This window comes from Pristis pectinata, chromosome X (genome assembly GCF_009764475.1).
Source record: "Pristis pectinata isolate sPriPec2 chromosome X, sPriPec2.1.pri, whole genome shotgun sequence".
In the NCBI taxonomy this organism is placed as follows: Eukaryota; Metazoa; Chordata; class Chondrichthyes; order Rhinopristiformes; family Pristidae; genus Pristis; species Pristis pectinata.
The window spans coordinates 7,137,690-7,157,892 of NC_067450.1; the positions used below are offsets into that span (position 1 = coordinate 7,137,690).

The window sequence follows — 20,203 nt, forward strand, 5'->3', positions numbered from 1 at the left end:
CCGCAGCGGTTCAAGAAGGCAGCTCACCGCCACCTTCTCAAGGGCAACTAGAGACGGGCAATTAAATGCTGGCTCAGCCTGCGAAGCCCACACCCCTTGAATGAACATAAAAAAAAGTTGTGATAGTCGCTACACAAATGCAAACATTGCTTTTCTCTTGCGGTGGCCAGACTAGAGTTGTTGAAAATGTGGAGCTGTGAATCTATGGCTAGATTAGAGTTGCTTTACCTCAAGATTCCAGTGCACCCATTAGAATGGTGCAGCAACAGGGCCGCAACGACCAAGCCTTGCCCACTTTTGTAGTGGAAAATGTGTTGCCCAGTCTTCCTTCCACAAGGTCAGGCTTGGAAGCTCGGCTGTTGGATGGGGTAGCAAGAGAAGTGGGTATGGTCCGGATCGGGAGCAAGAGACTGGCAGCTGGTGCTTTGGGGGTTGAGGAAGTGCTAAGGCCAGTAGCTGGGCAAAGAATTGAGAGCTGAAGACCAATGTGTTTTTGGAAACGTTCAGGGTGGAAAATTAAGGTTGGGAACTCTGGCACTATTAGAGTCACAGAGCATGGAAATGGGCCCTTCAGCCCAACTGGTCCATGCTGATCAAGATGCCCATCTAAGCTAGTCCCATTTGCCTGCATTTGGCCCATATCCCTCTCAACCTTTCCTATCCATGTACCTGTCCAAATGTCTTTTAAATGCTGCTATTGTACCTGCCTCAACCACTTCCTCTGGCAGCTCCTTCCATATACTGACCACCCTCTGGGTGAAGAAGTTGCCCCTCAAGTTCCTATTAAATCTCTCCCCTCTCACCCTAAACCTGTGCCCTCTAGTTCTTGATTCCCCAACCCTGGGGAATAGACTGAGTGCATTCACCCTAGGCCACATTGTGCCCAACCAATGGTGCCCCCAGGACAGCCTGATCCAGAATCTCTCTGTTCTCCAAAAGGAGTGTTACATAGGGAATGATGTCATCCTGTATGCCCCAATGCAGAAATTGTGACAAAGGTATAAGCATAATCATGATGGAAAGTGCCCAGTGGAATTTTCTAAGTGATGCAAATGGTCATTTTCTTGTTTCCTTCTTGACAAAGAAAATCAATTTTCACATGCATAACAGTGGGGAAGAAACAGCACTATGCAGTTGAATTTCTAGGCATTGTAAAGACTGAGGGCTGATTTCCCCTGTGTGAAAGCTGTCTTTTCCCCTCATAATGCTGGCAGGGGCTTTCTTTCAGAGCTGGCCTTATGAGTTTTACCAGATCTTGTTTCTGCCATTGGTGAAGCTCCATTACAGCCTGTCAGTGCCAGTTCAATATTCAGCAAGCATGAGTCAGACCACTGCCATTTTGCTTATTAGTCACTTCGAGTCGTGTCCTTCTGAGACACTGTTGTCTCCACTTTGTTCTTCCAGAATTAGCTGTCTCTATCTTGATCCCTTCATGGCCATTCCTGCCCATCTCCTTTAAATAAAAATGACCAAGAAAATTGAAAATGAAGCCCTTGCAGTTAATACTGATCCTTTCATCTAATCAGGATTCAAGAGTCAATTCTCTGTGCTGTTAATCTGATGGTTAATGAGTGTCTTGATTCAATGATTTAGTCCCTATCTGATTAAGTGTTTCAGTAGGCACACAACAGGAACTTGTGTTTCTCCTTAATTGAGAAAAAGTCTGTATCCTAACCCACACCAGGTCCCATGCACCCATCAGCCTTTTCCTCTCTCATCTACAATGGCTTCCAATTAAGCAAGGAACCGATTTAAAACATTTTTTTTCTTTATTTTCAAATGCCTCTGTCGTCTTGCCCCTCATCTCTGAAATGTCCTCCAGCTCTATAATCCTGAAGATCCCTGCACTTGCCCAGTTTTAGCCCCTTTCCCCATTTTAGTTGCTCTCTAAACATCCCTTTGTGACTGCTCAGAACCTACCTCTTTCATCCTCTGCCCTAACACCCTCCTTATATGGCTCAATAAAATTATATTTGATTTGTGAGGAGACTTGGGGCATTTTACTGTGTTTTGGAAAGTGATATAGAAATACAATCTGTTGTCTTGTGTAATAGATACATTAAAAAAGCATGGACCCCCTGCTTTTTCTAATTCAGATCTAATTTATCATGACTCAGATACAGAAATGACATAAATCATCTCATTTCAGTTTTATTGAGGTTTCATATTGTGACATAGCACACCCCCTTTTTAAGATCATGGAAGTTATTTCACTACACCCTGCCCCACCCCCAGGATAAATCTTCCTTTAAATATTTATATCTCCTAGCTTCTCTGCCTAATTGGCTCCACTTTTCACCCTTCCTCTCCTGAAGGCTTTGGCTAAGGCTGTTCTCCAAAAGCTCACCCAAGGGCCAATCATCGTGGGATACGCCCAACAATCAATGCCAACTGGTTATTTGCTCGTAGAATGCACTACAGCACAGCCTCGATCTATCTTACTGCTGGAAACCCATGTCCGTCCACTTTGTAGCAGGAGTTACTCAAATTCAGTTGAGAGCAGGGACCTTGGTTTGCCAGCCCAGGCAGGGGTACTGAGGCACTTGGAACAGTAAGGTTCCATTCACCCCCTCAGTCCTCCACCAGCATGCAATGAGACTGTGGTTGATCTGTATCCTATCTACATCCACCCGCCGTAGCTCCATATCCCTTAACGTGAGCTACAAAGGGTAGTCTGAAACGTCAACTGTCCATTTCTCTCCACAGATGCTGCCTGACCCACTGAGTTCCTCCAACGTCTTGTTTTTTTCGCTCCAGATTTCAGCATCTTCAGCCTCTTGTGTCTCTTTCTCTTGACACTGTTGTCAAGCAACAATCTATCATCTGTGTTATTGATTGAGCGAGAATCTTCAGAATGATTTCCACACTTGCTCTTGAAGAAGCATTTCCTTATTTCACTCCTGATTGGCTGTCCCTGATTTTAAGGTGATGTGTCCCTGTCCTCTATTTCCCCAAAAGCTGAAATACTTTCTCTCAAACTAGTCCTTTAAAAATCCTAAAATTCACAATCAAATCACTCCTTAACCAACTCTTGTCCAGGAAATAGAGAAGCAATTTATCTAATCGCACCTTATGATCCAACCCTTTAAGTCCTGGCAAAGTTCTCTTCAATCTACGATCCCTCTGTGGTCAATATATCCTTCCTGAGGTACAGTACTAAAAATGGTACAGAGTGCCCCAAATGTGGACTGGTATCCTCACCTTTCCATTCTAGACTCTGGATATAAAGGCAAAGATCCCATTATCCTTTTTTGATTGTTTTGCTATACATGACTTCTATGTTTTAATGATTTTTATACACGTACCCTTCATTCACTTTGGACCTTGACTATTCCTAACCTTTCGGAATATTAGGAGTTCCTGATTCCCACGGTCCTTTGTGTGAAGACTTGCTTCCTTTCGTTTTCAATCTTTTTATTAATTTTCAAACTAATACAGAATAATACATATAACATCGGTAATTATACATGTAATACAAAGAGATCGGGAGGACAATCATGACATATATAGTCATAAAGAATAAAAAAAATATATTCTAAGCTCCACAGTTTCTCAGTAAACGAATATATTACAAAAAAAATCAAAACGAGAAAGAAAAAGATTTATTATATAAAAAACCCAAATTGAAAAAAAATTATAAGTAATAAAATGAAACAAACTAGAAATAAATTTCAAAAGAAAAAAACAACTGGACTGTTATTTCTCGATGAACAAAGAGCATTATTATGTCGTCAACTCCGCTCCTCTAAGTTCAAAGATATTGAAAAGGGATCTATATCATTTGAAAATATTGAATGAATGGACTCCAAACTTCCTCAAATTTAAGTGAAGAATCCACAGTACCACTCCTAGTTTTTTCTAAGCTCAAACATGATATAGTTTGAGAAAACCATTGAAAAGTGGTGGGGGGTATTGGATCCTTCCATTTGAACAAAATGGATCGCTTGGCCATCATACAACGAGCAGCAGCAGAATAGTGGCCAGATTCCATCATTGGTAGCCCAAAAATTGCAGTGATTGGGTGAGGTTGTAAATCAGTATTCAATACAGTTGAAATAATATTAAAAATATCTTTCCAATATTTTTCCAAAAGAGGACAGGACCTAAACATGTGTGTCGGGGAAGCCACCTCCAAATTACATCTATCACATATAGGATTTATATGGTGATTAAAAACGGGCTAACTTGTCCTTCGACATATGGGTCCTGTCTGGCACATATTGAAAATGTATTAACTAATTGAAGAATTTTCTTCCATGTCTCTGTGGGTAAAGGTATCTGGAGTTCTCTTTCCCATTCATTCTTAATTTTATCAAGTGTCTCTGGACATATTTTCATAATTAGATCATAAATTATTGCTATCAAGCCCTTCTGATAGGGATTAAAACCTAAAATTTTTTCCGTAATTTGAATTTTATATGGAGTCGGAAAAGAAGGCATAGTAACTTTAAAAAAAATTTCTTATCTGTAAGTATCGTAAAAAGTGTGATCTGGGCAAATTGTATTTATTAGACAACTGTTCCAAAGATAAAAAAAAACAGTTATCAATGAATAAATCACGGAAACATGTTATTCCCTTCATTTTCCATAAAGAAAAAGCTGAGTCGATTCTGGATGGTTGAAAGAAAAAATTAGATTGAATGGGGCTTGATAAGTTAAATTTATTCATTCCAAAGAATTTACGGAATTGAAAGCATATTCGTATTGTATGTTTAACTATTGGGTTAGTCATATGTTTAAGACTTGCTTCCTGACCTCACCCCTGAACAGCCCAGGACTAATTTTAAGTTATACTGCCTGTTCTGGAATCTCTCATGCTTTAATGGTTGTTATTCGAGATTCCTCCCAACCCAACAACCCTACCAATTTCTCTTGACTATTTTTAAATATAATATAAACTATAGTGGCCCTTCTCAGAGACCCTTCAAAGAGCTGGTCATTGACTTCAGGAAAGGGGGCGGTGTACATGCACCTGTCTACATCAACAGTGCTGAGGTCGAGAGGGTTGAGAGCTTCAAGTTCCTGGGAATGAACGTCACCAATAGCCTGTCCTGGTCCAACCACATAGACGCCACAGCCAAGAAAGCTCACCAGTGCCTCTACTTCCTTAGGAGGCTAAAGAAATTTGGCATGTCCACTTTGACACTTACAAATTTGATGCACCATAGAAAGCATCCTATTTGGATGCATCACGGCTTGGTATGGCACCTGCTCTGCCCGGGACCGCAAGAAACTGCAGAGTTGTGGACACAGCCCAGTGCATCACGGAAACCAGCCTCCCCTCCATGGACTCTGTCTATACCTCTCGCTGCCTTAGTGAAGCAGCCAGCATAACCAAAGACCCCACCCACCCGGGTCATTCTCTCTCCTCTCCCATCAGGCAGAAGATACAGGAGCCTGAGGGCACATACCACCAGGCTCAAGGACAGCTTCTATCCCACTGTGATAAGACTATTGAATGGTTCCCTTATACGATGAGGTGGACTCTTGACCTCACAACCTACCTTGTTATGACCTTGCACCTTATTTTCTACCTGCATTGCACTTCCTCTGTAGCTGTGACACTTTATTCTGCATTCTGTTATTGTTTTACCCTGTACTACCTCAATGCACTGTGTAATGAATTGATCTGTATGATCGGTATGCAAGACAAGGTTTTCACTGTACCTCGGTACAAGTGACAATCATATACCAATACCAAAAGGATGGTCCTCCAGTGCCTAAGTTGTTGAGGTTGCCATCTGGTTTTAATGCAGAGTTATCCAGACCAAGATTGCTCCAGTCATGATCCTCGGACTGTCTTGAGTTTGGTGAGTTCAACCAGCGTGGCATGTAATTAACACAGCAAGATCCCACAAACAGCAATGTGATCTTGAGCAGAAAGTAAATTTTGTGTTGTGGGTAAAGGATAAATTTTAGTGCCTGATAAGTTGTCACGGTACTGAATTCCTTTGATGGTGCGAATTTCGATTGATTATGGCCTGGCAAAGATGAAAAGCCTCCCTTCTGGCACATAATGAGGCAGACTTATGGGGGGGGGGGAGAACACAGGATCCTGACGTGAACAAAGAGAAATAGAGACACAAGGGACTGCAGATGCTGAAATCTGGAGCAATACACAATCTGCTGGAAGAACTCACCAGGTCAGGCAGCATCTGTGGAGGGACATGGACAGTCGACGTTTCAGGTTGAGATCTGGCACTTATGTACCTTTGGGGTCAGGGAATTTGCCAAGTGTCTGCTATGATGATTTAAGCATTCACTCCCCACCCCTCTCCCCCCACCCCCACCTTGCACCACTGACACACTGTGACTGCAGCGTGTGCTATGTATCACCAAGACTTCTCTGATCCCAAACCAGGGATCTCTGCCACAAAGAAGGATGAGGGCATCTGATGTATGGTTATAGGTTCTCCTCTAAGTCTGTCACTCCGAAATACATCGCTGTTGCTTCATCGTTGTTGGATCTAAGTCCTGGAACCCCCTCCCTAACAGCACCTTCACCAGAAGGACTGCAGTAGTTCAATAAAGTGGCTCACCACGACTTTCTCAAGGACAATTAAGGATGGGCAATAAATGCCTACCTTACCAATGACACACAGATCCAATAAATGAATGTTTAAAAATGGCTTCCTCAGTGGATCAATGATCTTAATCCAGTAAATAACCGAGGAGGAAAGGGAAAATCACAAGGTTTTTTTTCTCCTATTGCTAATCAACAACTCCTGCCACACGGTAAAAGATGGTGTGACTGACATATGGCTCAACCGTGATGCTTGTTACAGTTGAATATTCTGTTGCCAATCGTTATTTGACCTCAGAAATGGTGAATGGTTACTTCAGCAAGGTGCCATCAACATGATTAAAGAGGATCATCTCTTGTCTAAAAGCATCTAATGCCCCTTAGTAACTCATAAAAAAAAATCGCAGTATAAATACCCCAGTTATTGTTTGAAATGAGATTTACAGGAGTTGAGAGCTTGACATAATTAGCAAGTCACAAGCTGTTGATAACAATCACACAATACATTAGCAATCTAGGGCAGCGACAGATGGATCATTTGTTATTGGCATATGTGTTCCAGAATGCTCCGTTTGATTTTTTTTTACTCCTATTATATCCACATTGCTTTCAATATGTGATTTCAGTCAATGTCTTTTTCACTCCTGCCTGCTGGCAGGTGATGTTGAATATCTGAGCTATCCTTCATTGAGTTCCAGCTAGTTCCCCATCCCACCTTCTCCTCACTTCTGCGTTCTCTTCTCATTCTCCCTCCCTTGTATTTGATTTGAATTCATGCAAATCAAAACTCAAATGAAAGTATTTTGCTAATGTTGGTCCTGAACTTGAAACGGTCCTGTACTGACCCCCGCACAGCACTGATTATCAGTGCTCCACTATTGGCGGCTGTGCCTTGAACCACTTTAGTCTCTGAACTCTGTAACCTCCTTAAACCTCTACATTTGTCCCTTTCCTTATTTGAGACACTCCAAAACAACCCCTTTGACCAACCAGCTATCCCAATGGCTCAGTGTCATATTCTTGATTGGTAAAACTCCTATGAAGTGCCCAAAGGGGTGTTTATTATAATGAAGGCACTATATCAAAGCAAGTTGACCTCAGAAGGGAAATTAATATTTCAGTAAGTTTAAAGAATGGAATGCCTTCAAAATAAAACATGTCTCAGGTAGAATGAAGATCACTTTTTATTTGCTGCCTATGAGAGTCCAATGTGATGCAAGTTGGAGCCACCTAAATCAATTTTGGGAGGACAGGAACTGTCCCTAAATTGGCACACATTGGATGAGCTCACTCAGAGAGGACACAGAAAAATGGAAGTGCCCTGAAGCACCATGCCAAGGCTGAAGCACAAGAGTTGGGAACATGGAGGGAGCATTGTCATGGCATTGTTTTATAGTCACAGAGTCATACTGCACAGAAACAGGCCCTTTCTGTTTTTATTTCAGACTTCCAACATTTGCAGTTTCTTTGACTTTCACCTTTCTACTTATCCCGTTTTTTAGCATTTACCCCAGAGCCTTCTATTGCTGTGGTATTTCAAGTACTTGACTAAATAGTCAGAGTTAGAGAAGAATACAGCACAGAAACAGGCCCTTCGGCCCACCAAGCCTAGACAGACCATCAAGCACCCATTTACACTGATCCTACACCGATCCCATTTTATTCTCTCTCACATTTCCATCAACTCCTCCCAGATTCCATCACCCATCCACACAATTGGGGACAATTTACAGCGGCCAATTAACCTACCGACCTGCACGTCTTTGGGATGTGGGGGGAAACCCACACGGAGAACGTGCAAACTCTGCACAGATAGAACCGGAGGTCGGGATCGAAGCCGGGTCTCTGGTGCTGTGAGGCAGCGGCTCTACCCGCTATGCCACTGACCCACCCATCTCAAACGCTGTGAGAGTCTCTGCCTCCACCACCCGCTCAGGCAGTGCGTTCTAGATTCCAACCCACTCTGGGGGAAAGAGTTCTTCTTCCATCCTTGCTTCATCTTACAGGTTGTGGAGGAAATCCTGTGAGACTCCACTCCTGGGGTAGAGCCTCACTGATAGGGGCAGCATTTACCACTACCACAGTGTAGCCTCCTTCTCTGGCTGCTGCCAGGGCAGCCCCATGTCAAGGGACAGGACCACTCTGAATGTCCCAAACAGTGAGCAAATCCCAACTGTGCTCTGTGCTTTCCTGAGGAAGTGGGGAGGAGTGAATGAAAGATTAATAAATGAAGAATGAAGGATAAGGACAAAAATAAATTTAGAGAAGGTTTTGGGGACCATTGATGTGCTTCCAGAATGATGGGTCAGGTGCCAGTCCACTTGTCATTTGGTGAGGCTAAACACAAACCAGAGGAACAGCCCCTCATACTCCCCCCGGGGAGTCTACACCCCGAGGGTATGAACAGTGAATTCTCCAACTTCAGGTAACCTGCTCCCCCTCTGTCCCTTTTCCTTCTCCTACACCCACCCCAGCCCCCACCACCCTGTTTCTTCCCCCTCCCCCACCCACTCCATCTACCCACCACCCACACACCCCTCCCACTGGGTCCCCTCCCCCCACTGTTCCCACCTGCCCTCCCCACCTCCCTTATTTGGTTCCATGCCCCACCTTCCTCTCCTGTCAGATCCCACCACCTGCAGCCCTCTGTCACCTCCACCTCTCACCTCCCAGCCTCTGTCACTGTCTCCACTCCCCCCTCCTCCATCTGCCTATCCCCCCCTCCTCACCTGGATCCACCCATCACCTGCCACCCCTTCCCCTCACACTGACTATCTCCCCTCCACTCTTTCAATCCGGGTGAAGGGTCTCGACCGGAGACGACGACTGTCCATTTCCTCCATAGATGCTGCCCGACCCGCTGAGTTCCTGCAGCAAATTGTGTGTTGCTCCAGATTTCCAGCATCTGCAGCCTCTGGTGTCCCCACTCTGTCATTAGTGCGGTACAGCACAGTAACAGGCCCTTCAGCCCATCACGTCCATGCCGACCTTCTTGCCCACCCACGCTGGTCTGCAGTGGGAGGCATTGACAGGTTGTGCGGCTCAACTGGCGTTTCACAGCGGGACCGAATTTTGTCCTCAGCCCAGAGGCGTCACTGTAAGTACAGAAACCCCGGCCATCTCTTCACTCCTGAACCAGCCGGAGAACCCTGCTGCCGCAGCATATAGTACGGGGTCGAAACCAGGTCCGAGCTACAGGCTTCCTGGCTTCCGCCATCAGCGGTGTGTCGACATGGTGTCAGCTCGACTCCAAGTATGTAGCAAAACACCAAGTCAAGTCCAGTTGAGTTTATTGCAAAATCAAGACCTTAGTGCAAAAACAAAGACGTAATCGGAGACTCTCAGCGCATACCTTGAATTTAGGTAGTCAGGTTGTAAAAGTATGCGGTGTACAGTGCAGTCCGAAGAAAATAACATGTGCCGTGGCGCTGGGATGCTGCTGTCGGGGAGTCCAGCATTCGCAGGGCGCCTTTGGCTCCAAGAATGCTCAGGATTTTGGCAAGTAGCCGACCGTTGCAGGAACGAGTAGGTTAACAGGAGGGTTTGCTGCCAGTGTACACTGACTCACTTGAGTTTATCTGAGCGGCCTTTCAACGGCGTTGCCTCGATCACTGTTTATTTAACACCTTTTACACCGCTGAGTTCCAGTCCTTCACCCCAGCTCGCTTGGAGCTCTGGCCAGCATCTTATTAGTACGTTTAATTGGCCGGTAGCCTGTCTCCTCCCAGTCTTGCCGCCTGCTCCAGTCTGTCTGGCCGGGGCTGGTGCGGGACTCGGTTGACAGAGGGAGCTGCTGTCTTCTGATGCTGCCCTTTCAGATCAGTGTTTTTGCAAAAGCAGCTTGTCGGAGGAGCGAGGGGTGCGTCCCAAAGAACAGTGCGGGATGGGACACCTGTCGTGGGCATCTGAGACAGGACAGGGACGATCGTTCAGTGTGCTGCCGCTTCTCTGTAGCTGAGGTGGAGGCTGCTCGGTCACTAAGCAGGAGCATGCACGCACAGTGCATGCTGCCAGAGAGAAGCGTGCAAGCACTCTATACTCCTGCAAGGTAGAAAGGGCTTGAGCAATGACGGTGCTGAACTACTGTGGCTAACACCAGCATGGACCATTCCCTGCACGAAATCACCCAGCCATTCCTGGAGCACACCAAATTGCATGGGATCAGGTACATCTCCTGCAAGCGACTCTCCTATCAGCGGCGGGCGCTGTGGCTTCTGGCTCTAGTCGCCTCGTTGGGGCTCCTGTGCACCTGGTCCTCCAACCGGATCAGGTACCTGCTGTCCTCCCCAGTCCACACCAAACTGCACATGATCTGGGCCAAGAACCTCTCGTTCCCAGCTGTCACCATTTGTAACAACAACATGCTGGTCCTGCGAAGGATGACCAAATCGGACATCTACCTGACTGGCCACTGGTTGGGGCTCCTGAACGAGAGCCGCAGCATCAACCCCAGCGTTCTGGAAATCCTCAAGGACAAGCGATGGAAATGGGTGGAAAAGTTGCTGGATTTCTCTCACTTCTTGCCCCCACGAGCAACCGAGAGCGCCATGTTCCAACTTCTCAATCGCCTGGGTCACCAGATCGAGGACATGGTCCTTGACTGTAGGTTCCAGGGGCGGCTGTGCGGACCACAGAATTTTACAACCGTGAGTTCCGGTTTTATATCTACCTTTATTCAGCCTGGCTTGTTTCCCCGTGTCTGTCAGGACTCCGATCCAGAAACGCGTTGAGGGTGTCAAAGCCAAATTCAGTTGGCTCGAATTTGTTCACATTGACCTGTTGTGAGCTTTCATCGCCTCGTCCTTTGAAGCCTCCACTCGAGAGCTTTATCCACAGGCTCTGCCGGTCTGTGAAGTCTTATCTTTATCTTTATAGTCCAGTCAACAACACGAAAGTGGGTACGTTCAAATTCTTAATACACCTAAAGAGATGAATGTATATGAAAATCAAAAAAACCTGCAGATGCTTGAAATCTGAAATAAAAACAAAGTGCTGGAAACACTCAGCAGGTCAGGCAGCATCTGTGGAAAGAGAAATAGAGTTAATGTTTCAGGTCCAAGAGCCTTAGTCAGACCTGGAAAAGAGAGGAACCAAGCTATGGTTAAAGCATCCATTTCCTCCTTTTCAGTTGCAGAGAGGGTGATGGACGTATGGATAGGGTGAAGCCAGGGTTACCCTGGGGATAAGTTGAGTCATCTAGTTGATAGGTTAATAGGGGCAGTTAGAGAAAAAGAAGTGAACAGAAGCTATGAAATGAAGGCAGTTAGAGAGTGAGAACACAAAGGAACACGTATGTTTCTTTAGAACCTTTAACAACGTTAATATTTTCTAAGTTTCTTCAATCAACCTTTATTCAAAAGTGTTGCAATCTATTAATTTATCACTCATTACTTCATCTTTCAGTTTTGTCTTGTAACATGTTGATTTTATGTATACTTGCATTAAAGACATTAACCATGTAGGGTGTAGCGGCATTGTGGTGATATTACTGGGATAGCACAGGATTGTCCCTTCAGTGGCATGTTCAAATCCGGCCGCAGCAACCAGGAAATGAAGTATTTACTAATTAATCTGGCACAAAAAGATTGTATCAATTATGATGATATTTACATATTGGATTGTTGTTTTTAAAAAAATCTGATTCACCAATGTCCTTAAAGGAAGGAAATCTCCCATTCTTGCAATGTCTGGGCTATATGTGACTCCAGACCCAAACCAAACAATGTCATTGACTCTTTCTTGACTGTCCTCAGTGCATCATCATCACTCATTGGTGCAGGTGTGGCCCATACCCTGTACCTGCACAGAAGTATATACCTGAGCCACTTTCTAGTTTATTTGGAGATTGAAAATGGACTTTGTCCAGAGAGAAGCAGTGTATGGATCTCCAGAGAAAGAGAAGGAAAAGTGTACCCAATGTGACCCTCATCCTGATGTCCATCTTTGTGTGTGGCTGCATCAAGCTGAGCATAGACCCTTGGTGCACAACACAAAGTGTCACCATGTGCTGAGGCTCTATCTGTCCCTGGTGCTGTGAAGAATGGGTCTGACCACCTGTTTGTGCAGGGAAATATTTTTGATCACAACTCAGTCGGGCAGTGATATAAACAGAATGTCTTCAAAGCCCTGCAGGAGGAGACGGTGGATCCAATTGGATCCCTGAGCAAACAGTCACAGTCACTTGTGGGAAAGCCTCATCACCAGAACTTAAACCAAGCACCAAGACCTTGTTGGGCTGGTGGGAAGAGGGGCCCTTCCTGTCAGATCCTGCATGCACAGCGGGAGTGTCAGAACCACTGCACGCAGCCCTCGAGGCAGCTGCACTGGGGATGAGATCGCCATTTGCCAAATAGGTATGGAAAGAAATGCAGTGGTCTTTGTCGAGACTCATTCCAAGCAGCTATGTAACACAGGACTCTGTGCAGTAGGGATTGTTCCCAGGGATGTACACTGAGACAAACATCAACCGCTGTTGGAAGATCATCAGCTTGGTGAAGGTGTCCTCCAGTTTAGCTAAAACTTTCTGGACTTCCAGCAGATGGGGCTATCCGTGACCAAATGTTGCAGGCTGGCATATTCCAGGACCCAGCACCATGTGTTGTGGGACACCTTGAAGCCTGGTGCAGCCACTGCAGAGGGTCACAGTGTAGGGTCTTCCCACCATTGTGCACTGAGGGGCTGCAACCCATGGTTGAAAACAACATCCTGGGACTGTTTACTCAAGGAATATATGTGAAGGAAATTTGATGTGATGTAAGTGGAGTGATGTGGCTTGTACTGAGAAAAGTGACGTGTGAATGTACTGTATCATATTTGCAAGTTTTATGTATAAAGTAATATCTTTGAAATTAAAAAAAAATCTTTATTCATTGGCAAACCATCATGGCCAAAGCTGATTATCTCCCATGGAATATTTTACCTGTGGGCCTGAAAATGGCCAATGAGGCTGATTTGGGATTGGTTGACTGCTGCAACTTGGTCATATATTTCTGAATGGGATATGTGGGAGTGGGTTGTTGATGTGGTCCTCAGTGTACGGTTTCTGTGATTCTCACCTTTCCATTTCCTATTGCTGAGTCTGGTTTCGAGGTGCTAAGCAGAGCCTAGCCTCCAATCGTCTTGGACCTTGCTGCCACTGGGCCAAGACCTTGCTCTGTGAAGACCATGTGGTAGTCGAGAGTAACGGGCATTCCATGTTAAAAGAAATCATGCACACGCATCTTCTGTTTTCCAAGTTGCTGTTATCCTTACAACAGGCTCTCAATCCATTCAGGGCTGTCCTGGGCAGTTATTCCCTTAATTGGTGACGATGTTGCACTTATTGACATTTGCTTTGAGGACATGCTCAATGCTTTCTCAGTCCTCGGCTTGAACATGTGCCCTGTCTGAGCTCAGAGAAATAAGGCTCAAGAGGCAATTGGGGACATGAAATAAGTGCTGGTCTGGCCAGTGATACCCACATCCTGTGGATGAATTAAACCAACACACTAAGGACACTTTAAAAGTCCTTGATTTAGCTGTAAAGTGTTCCACAAACTCCTGAAAGTTGTTATAGGATTGCAAAGTTTTTTTTTGTGTCTCTTAAGTGGTTTGGAATCTAACTTGCCACATGCTTATAACATTATAGTCCTCATACTATCTGAATATTAGTGCCAATGATATTGATTGATTATCAGTTTTAAGCCCAATAAAATATACCCCTTGCTCACAGTCACCATGTGGACGTCCAACCTGTTATGAATTTGCCTTGGAGATGTTGGACTGACTGTGTCACTGCATTAACATCAGAATATACAGAAGGCTACAAGCTCCAATCCCCCGCATTGTGAAGAAGATTAGTCACAGCTAATTGTTAACAGGCACCACAGTTGCATCTACGCCTGAGCCTTTTATCTGCCACTGGCTTGTCATTTTTCTCCCCAACAGTATCACAGAGAGTAACTGCACACAGATCTTTTGTTTAAATAAATTTAGTCATATAAAATAGTCTTTTAGTCACCTTGGACTCCTGTTAGTTGGTGGAAAGAATGGACTCCAGTAATACAGCTTGGACCAGCTGCCAATCTAACGTAGGAGCTCCAATCTTCAAAATCAAACCTTTTTAAGACAATTGATAAAATCTCACCTTTAAAGGATGTCATTAAACTGGAGAGGGTGCAAAATAGATTTATGAGGATGTTATCGGAACTGGAGGGTTTGGGTTTTAAGGAGAGACTAGGTAGGCTGGGACATTTTGCCTTGGAGTGAAGGAGGCTGAGGGGTGGCCATATAGAGGTTTTTAAAGTCATGAGGGGCATAGATAAGGTGGATGGTCACAGTCTATTCCCCAAGGTAGGGGAGTCTAGAACTAGAGGGCACAGGATTAAAGTGAGAGGGGAAAGATTTAAAATGGACATGTGGGGCAAGTTTTTCACACAGACGGTGGTGTGTATATGGAACGAGCTGCCAGAGGAAGTGGTAGAGGCAGGTACAATAGCAACATTTGAAAGACGTTTGGACAGGTACATGTATAGGAAAGGTTTAGAGGGATATGGGCCAAATACAGGAAAATGAGACTAGCTCAGTTAGGTAACTTGGTTGGCATGGACCTTGGGCTGAAGGGCCTGTTTCCGTGCTGTATAATTCTGTGACTCTGACTACAGTAAATACATTAGCCTAGCCCTTGAATTCAAAAGCGCTTGATAAACTTTCTCTTGTCCTCCAATTCCTCCCTTAAGCATCCCAGATTTTAATCACTCCACCACTGGCCATCGTCCCTTCAGCTGCCAAGGCTGTAAGGTCTGGAATCCCCTCCCTAAACCTCTTTACCACTCGCCTCCTTTTAAATCCTACCTCTTTGTCCAAGCCTTTGACCCTTTAGTCACCTCTTTCTGTGCCTCGACATCAATTTTTCTTTGACATTCCTGTGAAACACCTTGAGGCGTTTTTGCTGTGATTAAGGCAATATAGAAATGGAAGTTGTTGTTGGCCAAGTATAAAACTTGTTGCATAATCATGTTTCTGTTTTAAGACCTTAAGAGTCTTCAGACATATTTCAATAAGGCTGCATTGATAACATAAAAAGTGATGCTGACTCTATGTGTTGTTGTGGTTGAGGGAAGTAGTGTGGTGCTGCACATATTGAAGAAGAATGGTATTGACTGAGTAAAATCAGTATCGCGAGTATGCTGATGGGTACTGTGGCTGCAGCTTACTGTTTAGAACTGACAATCACCAAAGTCTAAATTGGATTGGTGTCACATTGCAAATGGTTACAAATGCCTTGTATTAGATTACAGCAACAACTTGCATTAATAACAAGATCACAGAAAGGGTCGTTGACTTGAAATGTGAACTTTGTTCCTTTCCCCACTGCTGCTTCCTGATTTACTAAGCGTTTCCAGCATTTTCTGTTTTTAGTTTAGATTTCCGACATACACGATTTGTTTTGACTTTGAGCTTCAAAATCACCTTTTAATGCAGTGAAGCCTCCCGTGGCACTTCACAGGAGCATTGAGAAGACAGGTTTGACACCCAAGTGCATCAAGAGATACTGGGGCAGGCAACAAAAGCTTGATCAAAGTGGCATGAGCATCTGAAAAGAGGAAGGAGAGATGTGGTAATGAAGAGAGGTTTGGGGGGGATTTCAGAGGTTAGAGCTCAGACAGTTCTGCAAATTGCCCCAAGGTAATGGTAAGCTTCCTCAGAACAACCCACACAAGTGGTTTGGTAGAAATCTTCCTGGTGTCTTTGTCACGAAGTGTACCAGATCATGATGGTGTTGAGCCTCACAAATAGTCCAGGAGTCTCCTGGAATTAAATAAAATCTCCTGAAGACAACTGAGAGCAATCTGAGAGACAGATCTATCTAGCGGTGTGTGGGACATCACATGGCTATAGATTGAACCAGCTCCAGAGAATGAATGCCCGGAGATTGAACTAGCCAGGATACGACTTCAAAGTTAGGGGAGTGCGGAAGGTTAGACCTTCCTATCTGCGCGCATCGCTCCCCTTCTCCTGGACTGAAGTGTGATGTGGAGGTGGGCCAGATGCAGCAAGTGAAGGGTGCATGCAGAGAAGAGAGACCGCCCTCAACACCAGCAAGGCCTGAAGCCATGGCACAAAGATGGTGTCTAATTTATACTGAAGGTGCAATCAGGAGCCCCTCCTGGCTTGGACTGGGCTGCTCAGCTGGTGGTTGGAGATCGGTTATTGATGCTGTTTCATCACATGATGTACAACGTCAGACGTTACTATACCGAACACAGTACGTGATGTGATGAAACATGCTGGGGTAGATCCAAGCAGAGTTGGCAACCTACCTACAGACTCAAAAAAGGTTCCAGCTTTGTGTTGATTGCTGATTTTTGGTTGAGCAGTAAAGGGATCCTATCAGTTGGTCTGAGCATCATCTCTCACCCTCCCCACTCTCCCCTCACTCCTAATTATACAAGGGAGCACTGCAGTCAGACCTGATCACTATCCAGTGACTCCCTTTTGTAGGAGGGTCAGAGTCAAAGCTCAGCTATGATGCCCCTCCAATGGGAATGCTAACAATCCAGGAATGACCATCAATCTTTAATGGGTTACTTCAAAAGCAAATGTGATTTGAACCAAGCCAAGTTAATGCAGCGGTTAGCGTAACGCTATTACAGCGCCAGCGACCCGGGTTCAATTCCCGCTGCTGTCTGTAAGGAGCTTGTACGTTCTCCCCGTGTCTGCGTGGGTTTCCTCCGGGTGCTCTGGTTTCCTCCCACGTTCCAAAGACGTACGGGTTAGGAAGTTGTGGGCATGCTATGTTGGCGCCGGAAGTGTGGCGACACTTGCAGGCTGCCCCTAGAACACTCTACGCAAAAGGTGTATTTCACTGTGTGTTTCGATGTACACGTGACTAATAAAGATATCTTATCTTATTCTCTGTTGATGTGACTCCCAATAATAAAGCCCAGCAGAAAAAAGACTGGCTGAACCCACCTGAAGTTACTCTGGCCCATCTGGCAGATGAGGGTTCTGACAGTGTTAAATGGGGGTTGAGTCCCCTGTCACTTGCATCACCTGTGGCCTGTGTCAATGCCTCCTTCCAAACCGTTTTTGCGTGTTTGTCTCTGAAGTTGGACTTGAACTGGAAACCTTCTGATTCTGAGGCGAGAGTGGTACCAACTGAGCCATGGCTATAACCATGGGGAAATCCAGTACAAGCCGAAGAGCTGTCGGGAATCTCTGAAGCCAAACTACAATCACAGCCCAGGAAAATATGGCAAGAGTTCTTTGCCACAGTTTTCCTGGAAGGGTGCCCAGCAGGTTCTGCCCTTTCCTGCGATAAGACCAGCAAATGTTGAAAATGCACAGATGGGACAGGACAAGTGGGTGAGCAGTTTGTGAGGTGGTGCACTCTTTCTGCCACTTATGCTAGACTTCTATGTGTTCCCGATGCATGGACTCCAACTTCTCAGTGCCAGCCTGAATGCGCCTTCTCTACCTTGAGCAGTCATGGGTCAGAGATTCCCAGGAGTCAGTGGATGTTGCATTTCTTCAAGGAGGCTTTGAGCTCGGCCTTGAATCCTTTCCTCTGTCCACACAGCAACCTCCTCCCATGACAGAGCTCAGAATAATGTGTCCTTTTAGGGAGTCTGATATTGAGCATATGATCATTGTAGTCCACCCATTGTAACCGACTAGGGCCTCGAATGCTGGGGATGTTGGCCTGCGAGAGGACACTGATGTTGGTTCACTAATCCTTCCAGTGGATTTGGAGGGTTTTGCTGAGTCAGTACCTCAAAGAAAAGGGGAAGCTTGGCATGGTAACCCTTGCCTGGGCCATCCAAGTATGGAGCATACCCCAGAAGAGGGGCATTCTCTCTCAGTTCTTGGTGGACATATTGTCTGTTTCCAGAACCTTTATTTCATGCTCAAAGCTCACTGTCTTTCTTTTCATTGTGAGAGAAAGAAAATGCTCTGTATCTGTGCATGAGAGCCTAGAGCATAATCATATAGAGACTAGTGCTTAGTTTAGAAAAAGGAATTATATTATCTTGGAAAATCCATTCAAAAAACAAAAATCCAATAACAATTAAACTCCATCCTGAGTTCTTAGCCATGTTGAAAGCTTCTGAGAAGCTACAATGTGTGATAATTAGCCTAGATTGCATTCCAATTAAGTGAAAAAACAGCTGCTCATTCTGAGCACGCACAGGATGCCTCATCTCGATATATAGTGTGTATCACAAAAAAGCTGAAACAAGCCTGCTGGCTCCTTTGTCAACCTCAGGGTGCCAGTGAGACCACAGCTGGAGGACTGTGTACAGTCATGGTCTCCCTATTTTAAGAGGGATAACCGCGCATTGGAGGGAATTCAGAGAATGTTCACTCAGTTGATTACTGAGATAAAGGGCCTGACATATGGGGAAAAGGTAAACAGGTTGGCCCAATACTTAAGAGAGAGAGGGGGAAAATCGTACAACATGAAAACAGGCTTTTCAACCCACTGCATCCACACTAACCTTCATGCACCCATGTACACTAATCCTGTTTTTTTTCTCTCACATCCCCAGCTCACTGGAGTTTAGGGGAATGAGAGTTACTATTAAAATGACACCGTTATGCAACTGGTGGAGCAGCTGCCTCACAGTGTCAGAGACCTGGGTTCAATCCTGACCTCCGGTGCTGTCTGTGTGGAGTTTGCACGTTCTCCATGAGCACCCGGGGTCTGGGTTCCCCCCACATCCCATAGACGTGTGGTTTGGTAGATTAATTAGCCGCTGTAAATTGCCCCTGGTGCAGTGGGTGGAAGGAGAACGGACATGTGAGAGAGAGTGAATTGCAGGGAAATAAGTGGGGATTGTTGGGATTGCTCTGAGAGCTAGTACAGGCTCGAAGGGTCAAATGACCTTCTTCTATGTTGTAAGGCAAAAGGAGAAAGGATTGCCGTAAGACACTTCCTCGGAGCTGCTTATGTGCACGATGGGTGGTGATTGTGTTTGGGTCGTTTTTTCACTCTTTACAGTTGATTGTAGTCTGGCACTCAAAAACTAGGCTTGGACCAGGTAACAGCCCAGAAAAAATGGGGCAGTCCTTAAGCCAAATCATTAAACATGAACAGATTCCTTTTTAGAGTCACAGAGTCATGCAGCGCGGAAACAGGCCCTTCAGCCCAACTGGTCCATGCCGACCAAGATTTCCATCTAAGCTAGTCCCATTTGCTCGCGTTTGGCCTATATCCCTCTAAACCTTTCCTGTCCATGTTCTTATCCAAATGTGTTTTAAATGTTGTTATTGTACCTGCCTCAACCACTTCCTCTGGCAGCTCATTGTGATGAAGTTGGCCCTCAGGTCCCATTTAAATCTATCACCTCTCACTTTAAACCTGTGCCCTCTAGCTTTTAGTTCCCCTACCCTGGGAAAAAGACTGTGTGCATTCACCCTATCCATGTCCCTCATGACTTTATACACCTCTGTAAGGTCACCCTTCGATCTCCTACATTCCAAGAAATAAAATCCTGGCCTGCTCAGCCTCTCCCTGTAACTCAGGCCCTCAAGTTCTGGCAACATTCCCGTAAGTCTTCTCTGATCTATCTTTGATGCAAGCACAAAAGCCAAATCATGTTGGTTCTCTCAATATGCTTGCTTATGAGGCCTTGGAAGAAGTAATTTGAGTGTCTTAGGATATGTGTCATTGAACGTGCCTGGGAGTCTCTGGATTTG

General features: G+C 45.2%; 1 protein-coding gene across 3 annotated transcripts in view; it reads left to right on the plus strand.

Annotated features, from left to right (window-relative positions):
- The window catches only part of asic1b (acid-sensing (proton-gated) ion channel 1b), a 641,514-nt gene that overhangs the window by 495,484 nt on the left and 125,827 nt on the right, over positions 1–20,203 (plus strand). The window contains exon 1 of one of the 3 annotated variants that reach the window (XM_052009518.1): positions 9,704–9,776. The exons of the other annotated variants lie outside the window; for them this stretch is intronic. Coding sequence (XP_051865478.1) covers positions 9,756–9,776 — 21 coding nt within the window. The 5' untranslated portion in view covers positions 9,704–9,755. Of the gene's footprint in view, positions 1–9,703; positions 9,777–20,203 lie in introns of those variants that run through there. 3 annotated transcript variants of the gene reach the window in all.